The following is an 11357-nucleotide window of genomic DNA, read 5'->3' as shown; positions in this document are numbered from 1 at the left end:
TAAAATTATTTCCATTTTCAATTACTACTTAAAGCATGACATTGAATGGCTTAAACTACATATTAACTTTGCAAGTATGTGTCAATTAAAGTGAGCTGTATTTAGCAGAACTGAACATGAATGCATTTCTAAAGTATGCGATGCCAGCTGCTCTGCTTTTTGTTTGGGCGAGTGTTTGCATGCACTTTGAGCTCTCACTGACTGGAAGTGCAATTAATTTTGCTGCTGTGGCTCAACGTAAGTAATTTCTGTGCAATGAATGTAAAGAAGAGTACGTGAAAAACTTTTGTTATCACATTACCACCTGTCTATCATGAGAAATAACCATGACAGCTTAGAAACATGTTTGAATTTAGACCGAATAGCTAAAGAGAGTACTGAATCAATTCTGATGCTCTGGTGCTTCTAGGGGTTCACTATAAAAATTAACTATTGCCATCAATGTAATAGTGAAACGACCCATGCTGCGCTTAGTGAAGATCAGCATTTTGAAAGCTACAAACTACTGAAAACGTTACATGTTAAAAATACGGGTAATAAATATGTTTACACATCCTATGCACTCTCTAAACATTTATGGGTAAAGATATGGCCATGACAACAAGCCAAGACCATGACAACGCATTAATAACGCTGGATGTGCACAGACTGATTTCCACACTAGTATAGCCATTGCTTGGTCTGCTCTCCATGCACGCTGCAAACTGCTCAGTTTCGGAATGCCACCTGTTGGTGACAGCAAACAGTACTTTTCTGTCCCAAGCATAAGAAGCCTCAAGAAATACATAGTTGTTTTGAATTGCTGAGAATGTAAAAGCTGAACACAAGACGTTATAGACTGAAATTTTTAGCCTACCTATGCTTAATAAAACCTTTGCCTAGAAAAGCAGATGCACAACTAATTTGGATTGGAAAAGATACTTCCAAACACGGTTTGCTTCTTTCAGTGCTCAGCAGATACAATAAACTACCCTTCTATCCAGCAGAGTATTTGAACGTGGCTGCTGCCCGCAAGGGCAGGCACCCACAACATAAAATTTAATTTAAAGGGGCAATTTCCTCCCAGGAGGACGCTTGGTTCCATTGAGCTGCTGTACAACAGTCCACCTGCTTTGAAAAGCACACCATTTGACTGAAACAATCCTAAAAGCTCTCTAGGTACCTAAATCTCTTTTTTTTTTTTTTTTTTTCCCCCCCATTCCAGGGCACTTTGAGACACAGAAAATGATGCAGGCAACATCATTAGTCTCCTGTTTCCTGCTTGTCTCTCTGTGCATTGAGTTCTCCCACAGTGACACCGTCGCCCTTCTCGGGAGGCAGAGGAGAAGGATGCGCTCCAGAGGGCTGCCAAGGAGCTCCTCAGCAGGGCACAGGGCCCCAGCCCAGCCAGGGATGGAGCTGCCAGCTCCCATCGTGGCCGCGGCCAGCGTACTGCTCATTAACATTGAGGACGGGGTGATGGGAATCTTTGACTCTCTTATAGGTTTGGCTGGACAGGAATCCAGTTACAACGTCTTGCCAGGTAAGGGCAAAGCCCCTCTGCTACTCAGAGCTGAGCCTTTTCTCTTGACTGCAAATGAAATATAGAAACTCAGGACAGCTTTATTGCAGCTCCACTATCAACACAGATGGAAAGAAACCCCAATCACCTTTTTGCTACCCTACTTTTGTTGCCTTTCATAGCAGTGTTGTGGTAGCATAGGAAGCATTTTAATTGTCCGAGCTTAAGCCGTATGGACAATCCAGCCTTGCTGGGTAACAGAAGTATTTTCTGCAATTTCTCCACATTCTCAAATTGAATAAAAACGCTGTTGGGAGATGTAACTTCAAACACGTACCAAGTTTGAAGGCCATTCTGAGGCATTTCCTGCCCAATAGATCTCCTAGTGACCTAAGGTTTTGCTGAGGCAATAACAGCAATAGCACCAGTGTAATTTAAAATGGATTTAAGTTCTCATTTTTGTTTATATTTCTTAAAAAGCATGTACATGCAATATTTGGGGGAAAATACTTTATTTTGTAAATAAATTGGTAACACAGTAATAGCTGCAACACGAAACTTGCATTACAAGCAAAATCCCTAAGATGGAAAAGAAAACTGAAGGAGAGGGAAAAAAAAAAAGACACATTCAACACAAGATCCCGCTGTTCTCCATCTGTATTGACAACCTGGAGACGGTTAAAAGAAGTTCAATAGTATGATTTATATAAAACTCCCTTGCCAGGTGCTCTAGAGGTTTCCATGTTGCTGTGCTGATATATTTTATGGTTTCTGGAGGAGACTTGGGGAAGACGACTGGATGTATTAAGAGATACAAACAAAGAAAGCATAATTGCACTGACCTTGACTGAAATCTGTTTTGGTAGTGGGAGCAAGCTCTGCAGCCTTCCCAAAGAGCGCAAGTCTGGGCAGAGGCTGAACCAAGCATTAAGGCTCTCTTTGGTCCTTAGTGCCATAAAGGAAGAGAGAGCTCTTGCTTTAGGATGCTTGGGAGTTTCTGATCAGCCTCGCAAACGGGAAATAATGACCCACAAACCAGGAAATTTAGATTCACAGGGGTCTAAAAACCAGGGTCATTCTCAAGATGAGAACTTCTGAATACCACTGTCTTTGCTTTTCAACTACAAAACCCTAGTTATTGACCAATTACAACACTTCATTGCTTTTCATAGAAAGAGGAGTAAAGCTCTGTTGTGAAGAACCAGCACAGGGTCATATTCACGCTACAGCTAATAAATACAAAGACATTGACACTTCCATTCCAGCATGAAGAGATCACACACGGAGGAAATCATCCTACGAATTTCATGAGTTTTATGAGAAAAGTAAGAAGGCCCCGATTACGACTGCTCTTAATGATAATACAAGGATACAATGATAATATTCTGTGTTTGTAAGCAAGGAGTTAAGCCTTGTAGTGTGTCACACAGGAGGCACAACCACTGGCTTAACAGGTCTCCACTTAAAGGGCAAAACGTATTTCAGCCAAATTTTCCTAACGTTAGTGTTTGTAGGCAGCCCTTACTTACAAAAAGGCTGAACCACTTCAAATCAAATGTATTTAAGTAAGGAGTTTCTAATCGGAAAGCTAGCAAAACTCTTGACTGCAGCACTTCTAGTATGCAATGCAGGATTACCCTTGTAATAGATGCTACCGATGTCAAACCTTTAATTTAAAAATACTTGTTAAATTAAAGAGCGGAAAATACCACATAACTAGCACATGCTTCATGTAAGATATTCCAGCCTCACTGTCAGAGGCCATCGCTCACGCTGAAATAATACAGTATCCTTCCCCACTCCCCACCCTGTTTGCTTCTATCTGAGCTTGCATCCAAAAGCTGAGCTAAAGCCACTGAACTCATTTCATTTGGAACTCCATGCTGAATTTACACCATATTTCCAAAGGTTAAACGTCCCGTGCTCCTCTGCCAAAGGCTTCAGCCACAAGGTATTTTTTAGTCTAGCTTTTAAAGTTCAAAATTTTTTCAAGTTAATGTCAGACTTGGAAAAAACAGTCTATTAAATAATAGAACACTACTATTAATCATACTCCAGAACAGAAGAAAATCAACCAAAACTTGACTTTCATTTTCCTTGCTACTTATTTTGCTCTTAGTAGCCTAAAGAATGGTTTACAGGTGTCATGTGTATGGTGAAGAATAACAGTTTAAATAGACATGTAATGGTAACCAGATATGTCTTCTTCCTCCATATAAAAAACATGTGAACCATTTAAATTAACTGAAATAGTTGAGCATAATGTAAGAGAACTTGCAGTTGTCCTTTACAGACTCACATCAGCCCATGGGTGGTATAGAACCACTGGAGTACTTCTAGCTCTCAGTCTTTGCTTCCCCCTGTGACACCAGCATGCTGAGGTTCCCCAGCGGACAGAAGGGTAGGGAGCATGTGAGCACACTCCTTGGTCGTGAGCTCCAGCAGAATGCTGAACAATGGCTCTGCCAGGCGATAAAAGGCACATCTCTGCCTTTAAGTATACACAATGGCCCCAGCTTTTTAAGGAACGCTCGTGCACGAGATCACTCATTAGAGTCTGCAGGGGCCACCCCAGCCCAACTACCCATCTCATTCCGCTTGTTCCCACACCAACTGCAGATGCAGCCTAGTAGCTCAAACAAAACAAAGAATTTAAGGAAGCATGGAAGAATTTCCATCACAAGCCAGATATGTTCCTCTGGCACCACTGACGTTTTATTGTTTAACATGAGAAAGTGCACTGTTCCCTTTGTGTTTCCTTTGGAGATTACTTAAAAGAAATATTGTGTCTTCCTGGCATGCACATAAAAACCCAAAGTCAGCATCCAGCAAACAGCTGGATCACAGACACCTGGGAGGAATGAGAAGGGATCCGCAGCCAGCGAATGCTTGGCCTGGGCCAGCTGCTCTCCTCCTTCTGTTAAGATGGCTTGAGTTGATTAGAGCACAACTTCGCCCAGCTGCAATTATGCACACATATACTGGATCTTGGAAAAAACCAAGAGTCAACCGTTCAAAAATTTCATTTCTCCCTCTTTCCATCCCCAGTGTAAGTTAAATCAAAAGGATAACTTTTAAAATACAAGGAATATAGAGAAACATCCAAACAGGATGATTCTGATAATTAAATTTTATGCTAGAAAACAGGTTCTTATCCAATGGCCTTAATGCAGAGGGGCAAAGGAGCTGCGAGGCCATGAGCAGTGATGGCTCAAACATGTGAATTGTGTGCCCACCCCTCAGCTGCCTGCACGGCTGAGTGGCCAAGACCAAACATGGATGAAGACTGCTAATAAGCTGAAGAAAATACAGCCACAAAAAATAAGGAATAAGGATAAGATACTTAGAATAGGGTGTATTTGACATGGTTTCAAAATGAGGACAAAATGGTTGTGCATCTTTCCAAAATCTGAAATGAACACTGGGTGGTTTATTTCCATTTAAGTCATTTCACTCCAATTTTCTTTTCCTTGGAAAGCAGGGACACTGCACAGCCAGCAGGATGATTCTGTACGACAAAGCTGTCGGGTCTCCCAAGCCCTGCGTTACCTCTCTGTGTTCGAAAGAAGTGATCTGTGACACAGCCGTGTGCCACCCTCTACGATGTCCCAGCACTATCCTACCCGCAGGAGAATGCTGCCCGATCTGCTCTGATGCTGGTACTGTATACCACCACACTGGTACTGTTTTAAACCTACCTCATGCAAAACCTAACATAGATGCCATATTTAATGATATCGAGGAGCACAAGGTACATGTTATCTTTCTACAGAGAAAACAAGTCCCGAATTTCATGATAAGAACAGGGCTTCATAATTTCTATTCAGGCTGAGTTCAGTTCCATAGAGTACAGTGGCTATTAGAGGAGTCTGACAGAAGAGTTCAAGGTGTTAAACATGCAATAAAAGGATAATTATATCACTTTGTTTAGTTCCCCTTTTCTGCTTCTGCCCTCCTACCTTTACAAAAGTAAGAGCCATACAGAATAAATATACAGCTTACAGGCTGGTAAATCTCTGCTACGGGTGTTAGACATGCAGCGGTTTGATAGAGATCAAGAGAAGGAAGTTAACTCATGCAAGGAAGACCAGAACTACAAGCTTGCTGCTTCTTCATAGAAACGTAAGCAAAATCAGTATCTTTAAAAAGAAAAGGAATGCAGGACATAAAGATGCAATGTGATTTCCTTCACTCATTCCCAATGCCCTGTCTGCAAAGTGCTGAACTTAACCTCTTACTGTAAAACTAGCACCTTGCCTCCCGTATGCGCACACGTAGCAAAGAGAAACGCTCTGAGACAGCAAAGAAATTAACTGTAGAGTTCAACGTCACGTTGGTAGAAATGACCGAGTTCCTTTGATTTGAATTGCCCTGATACACAAGTAAAAACTGCACTTTGGTGAAGGAGTTGACGCAGACCCCTGGTGCACTCCCCGCCTGCAGCCAGCTCTACATCTGACAGCCCTTGTGTTGGAGAGCAAGTCCTAACCTTTGTGAATTGGATTCAGATTACCTTCCTCCTTTCTCATTTGTGGCCCTTTTCCTCTTCAGACACCCCCAACAACACAAAAACCTAATTAAAACAGTAGTTTGAAAATTATGAAGGCTATATTAATTTCCCTGTCTTCCGGAGGTGCAATGAATTATACACGTCTCCGCCCTGCTCTGTAGGCTTGGCTTAGTTCTTTCTCAGCCCAAGTACGCCTCTGCTGTCAAGTAGGAATGTAAGACCATATTTTCATCCTTTGAAATCATATTCTAAGGGGAATACTAGTCTTCTCTAGTTACCATATTTTTACTATACAAGGGGAACAATGCTTACTGAAACCTTAGTTTCATATCCTCTTATCAGACAACTGTTGTGTTATTCTTGCTGACCCTGGTTAGCCTCCCCTTCTGACTCAAGCATCATTTCACTGGATGACACGAGTGAATTGTCTGGTGATGTTCCAGAACCCACTGAGCTGGACAATGCCAATGTGTTGCCATCAGAGCGTTCTCACACTGAAGAGGATGAACTGCTCAGGACAGAAGTGGTAGAGTTTAAAGAGAAAGAAGGTCATAAGAAGGATGAAAAGAAAAAGAAAAGGTACAAAACATCGCCAGAAGCATAAAGCCCACCGCAGAGAAAAGCAGCCTATCGCAAGACAGGGACCTGCAGAAGAAGAGACACCATATGACATCCATGAAGATGATGGTACTTTAAGAATGCCACCTCATTCCCCAATTCCTGTTCCACCCATAGAAGCTCCTCCTTTGCCAGCTGGATGCTCCACCTTGGACACCACAGTAAGCTGCATTAATGCCAAACTGACACAAATACCACCCATCTCAGACCCAGATCTGACAAGTCCGGACCTTACAGGTAATAAACGGATCTGCTTTGCACGGCTTTTCTCATGAAAGTAGCATTATCCATTCTCAATGCACTCGACAGTAGCATTAACATTTTGTCATTCCTTGTCATAGAAATGTGTTTGAATGAATTTCACAGCTATACCTCCAAGACAGTAAATTAAATATGTTAGATTTGCTGAATAGTGTTTAAATACCACACGAATCTATCTACACACAATTACTGTAGGTAATACAGCTATTTTTGTAATATATTTTTTTTGTGTACAATGCTACACAGCTCAAACACACACTGTAATCCATAACTGAAACTATTGTCTGGAATTCCATCCTAGGCAACGGTATCTACGCTATCTCAGATGAAGCATTCAACGGGATACCTAACTTGGAGTGGATTGATCTGAGTAAAAACAATATTACCTCTCCTGGCATAGGTCCAAGCGCATTCAAAGTAAGAGAGCCTAACTTTACTACAGGCAGTAATTAAAGTGTGGAAGTAAGGCATCAAGGTCTCTCTCCGTCAGGCAAGATGAATACAAAAAGCACATGAATAACAAACTGACTTATCCCAGTATGCTTTAATTCTGTTTCCTGCCATATGTAGTCAGGCTTCTTGCAGGACTCCCTGTACACCACCTCCCTCCATGACATGAACAGCTTCAGTTCCCACAGCTCCTATGAGATCAAAGCAGACGGAAAAGACAGGGAGGTGCTTCCATTGTGAAATAAATTTTGGTGAGGCTTACATTGCACCAGGCAGTTGAGACAAAACCAGAGGAAAGAAGGATTCAGTGGAACCACTGCTACAACTCCGCCTGTTTAAGAAATGCTAACTTCTGCACGGTGACTGATGTGCACTGACCAAAATCAAGCAATAATAATTTTCATACCAATTTTCAAGCCGACTGAAGTAATAAAACCCCTCAGTCACAGAAAAAGTTACTGTTGTTACGCTTGAGTAAAGTTAAATTTGCTGACCCACAGAAACCTGCCCATTAGCTCACACCCAAAGAGCATGAACACATAGTCTACAGATGTCCATCCTGTGACCTCCTAAACACTGCAGCAGTTCTGTAAGGCAACACCTACACGACTCAGACAGCAGTGATAGAACAGCTATGGCTGAGAGCTGCAGGGCGGCCACGGGAAAAGCTGATGTGCTCAGTCAAGCTCTCCTGGTTACGTTACATTAACTGGCACCTTTGTTAGCAGCTAGCACAAAGAAAACAATTATCTAGACCAACGGGAGAAAAACACCTTTTATTCAAAACACTTGACACTGGCACTGCTGCTGAAAATCTTCAAAACACGGAGGTTTAAGAAAATGTTTGCTGTGATCACATTGTATGCTTAACCATATAGTTTACACCTATATGTTCTCTTCTTTATTCCTGTGATTAAGGTCCTGAAAAAGCTGAAAAGTTTGTATTTGGATGGGAATCTGCTGGTACATGTTCCCTCTGAATTGCCATCAACTTTGGAAGAAATAAAAATAAATGATAACCACCTCCGTGCCATTGATGAAGACGGCTTAAAAGGCATGTGGAAAATTAGTATCAATCACACGAAGAGATCACAATAAATTTGAAAAGCAGAATGTTAAGCCAAACTCATCGGGCTTGCTACAACCAGTAAGATAATCACTAGCTTCTGAGGGCCACGTTTGCTAAAGGCACCAAAAGGGGAAAGACTTGCACAGAGATTTTTTAAAATTACACGTTCTCTTCTTATGCAACTGCTCCTCTTCCAGAGCAGCTGATCCCTAAGGTTACATGCTGAGCTGGATTTGAAGTGTGCTGGAGATGCCTACTGCACTGACCCCTAACCTGATTCCTTTATGAGTGGTGAAACTCTGAATGTCTTACACACTTAATACCTTTCCACAACCAAACCATTAATGCCCTCATGTCAATCTCCTCCTCTTGCCTAGCTCTGCGCCCTACGCTGCCCCACGTAAGGCAAGCTGCGAGATACAACCGGGTTTTGATGTGATGTTTCAAAGCAAGTTGTATTCTCACAAATCAATTGCTTTGAAAAAATGCATTTCTGAAGGCGACGCTGCAGCTACAAACAGACTCCAGTTCCCACTGATATTTCTCTATCCAGAAAGACACAGAATCTTTCCCTGTAGCAGACAGGGAACAGTGAGGGCGGGTAACAGCTACACTTTGAATTCGCAATGGGAAAGAGCAGCGTATTTTGTTCTCACAAGGTTTCTTTCCAAATGCACCTACAGGAGTTAAAACTTGAGAATAATCAAATTGAAGAAGTGTCAGAAATTTGCTTTAACCACACAAGAAACATAAATATCATTGTGCTAAAGCACAACAAATTAGAAGAGCACAGAATAGCACTTTTGGCTTGGATAAATCAAGGGTAAATATGAATCATTTAAAATATAATTATTTTCTTTGTCATGAGTCAGATGAAATATTCATTATGTTTCACTGTAAATTGGAGTGCTCTCTTGATTTGCTAGTTTTCCTTACCTCATTTGTCTTAATTTACTCTGCTTAAATGGTATGACCTACAAAGGGTTCGGAAACAACTTTAAAACAAAAAGGTCTTGTACTTCAAACCTGGGTCATATTAACGTTAAAGTGTCCATGTTTCTTCTGACCATCCAATCAAAAAAATGAACATTAATTATCAATACATTTATATGATAATTTGGTATTAACAGATGCTTACCACACTGTTGGTCTCTGGATTTGCGAACTGCTGAGTCTGAAATCACCACGCTGTTCCTAGCAGCTCCCTCAGCTCGGGAAGCAAGGCACAGGGTGATTCTAAAGGAGCCCCTCACAAACCAGATCCCTTTTAAATGGGCTCTAGAATGAAAGTTAAAAATCCAAGGCAGTGGAATAACCACTGAGTCCCCAGGTTATCATCTATTTTCTGGTGTGACTCACTATTGCAGTTCAGCCACACTGATCAATCACTAATGAGTCCCTGGGCTTTCCTCTACCCAGCCTCCTCTCTGCTCATTCCTGGAGACTCCTTCCCATCAGAATCACTGTGCTTGATTGATAATTGGTGACTTTCATTCATCCTGTTCCCAGAGTGATCATGCACGACCATGTTCCATCAAAAGCATTCTGTTCCAACAACAGTAACAGCTTTCCCTTTGTGATGTGGTTTCCCTGTAATCCCATTAAGACTGATTTGTACAGAACGTAGCATTAACAATGCTGCATGCTGTAACGTTTCCATCCAATTTATTTTTTCTCTTTCAATGCAGGAACTTGGAGTCAATCGATCTCTCTTATAACAAGTTATATCATGTTCCTTCCTACCTGCCAAAATCTTTACTACAGCTGGTACTCATCGGCAATCAGATTGACAGGATTCCAGGGTATGTCTTTGGTCACATGAAGCCAGGGATGGAGTACCTGTACCTGTCCTTTAACAAACTGACTGATGATGGAATCGACCTGGTGTCGTTTTTTTGGAGCATATCACTCTCTGAGAGAGCTGTTTTTGGATCACAATGAATTGAAGTCTGTGCCATTCGGAATTGATGAGATGAGAAAATTACGTTTTCTAAAACTGAACAACAATAAAATAAGGTAATTTCTCCACTCTTTGCTACGTTACTGCCATTCCAATAGCCAATGCGAGACAGCCTTTAAAGACTTCTAACTTTTAGGTAAATCTTTTAAGTAGATTCTGCAGGAGACACAAACTCCTGTGTTCCCCACTGCAGTGTTTCTGCACATAAGAGAAAAGCGAGACCTCATCCCTCCTCATAGCTCTCAAAGATGCTGACAGAGGTGCTGAGCACCAGTTCTCTCCAGGAACCAAACCTTCGGCACTGCCAGGGCCACATGTCTGCAGGGCAGCTCGGGAGGTAGGGCACAGCATCTGCCTCTCCTGCTCCTGGGCCACAGCCCAGGCTGGCTATGCAGGAATGGAACAGAGTCCTCGGCTGCTGCTGACTGCAGAAAGTGGCCTCTGGCAGTGTTCAGCCAGCCCCGGTGCTGCCTTAGGTGCTCTCTGGTTCCTTTGCACAAAACAAAGGAATGACATATGAGGATCTTAGTGCAACACACAGAAAGCTTTCCCTCAGCCGCCCTCAGCAACACTTCCCTCAGGAAGACTGAGATTATGACACACATGGGAAAACAATGCAAACAGAACCCTAAAAAGAATGACTGGTGAAGGTCTTCAATCCATACTGTTGAGGAAATTTAATGTACTGATTAACATTTCCAAAGCTCTAAATGAACATAATTGATGAAATTATGAGTGATCTTGACTAATTAAAATGTCATTCTGTCCCCAATGTCACAGGACGGTCCCTCCGGAATGCATCTGCAGGACTCAGTTTGGTGACGATGACGTTCGCGAGAGCAGTGAAGAGGAGGAGACTGTAGAGTCGCGTTCGGAACACGTTCACCTTGAGCACAACTATATCAACACCAGACAGCTATCGCCGCGTGCCTTTTCATGCAGACGGTCCTACTGCAGCGTTGTTCTTAAACCACAGAAGATCAAATGA

General features: G+C 42.1%; 1 protein-coding gene across 1 annotated transcript; it reads left to right on the top strand.

The window, feature by feature from the left end:
- The first annotated feature begins 1227 nt into the window (after positions 1–1227).
- Positions 1228–11357, top strand: LOC128850694 (extracellular matrix protein 2-like). Its single transcript, XM_054055673.1, is given in 12 exon segments — positions 1228–1522; positions 2970–2977; positions 4983–5160; positions 6389–6569; positions 6571–6866; positions 7192–7307; positions 8259–8399; positions 8401–8487; positions 9093–9232; positions 10098–10299; positions 10301–10425; positions 11150–11357. Coding segments are annotated over 12 exon segments (1977 nt in total).

Source organism: Cuculus canorus, unplaced genomic scaffold (genome assembly GCF_017976375.1).
Source record: "Cuculus canorus isolate bCucCan1 unplaced genomic scaffold, bCucCan1.pri scaffold_54_arrow_ctg1, whole genome shotgun sequence".
NCBI classification, from domain to species: Eukaryota; Metazoa; Chordata; class Aves; order Cuculiformes; family Cuculidae; genus Cuculus; species Cuculus canorus.
The sequence above is the reverse complement of the archived record's forward strand: the minus strand, read 5'-3'. Positions and strand labels throughout refer to the sequence as shown.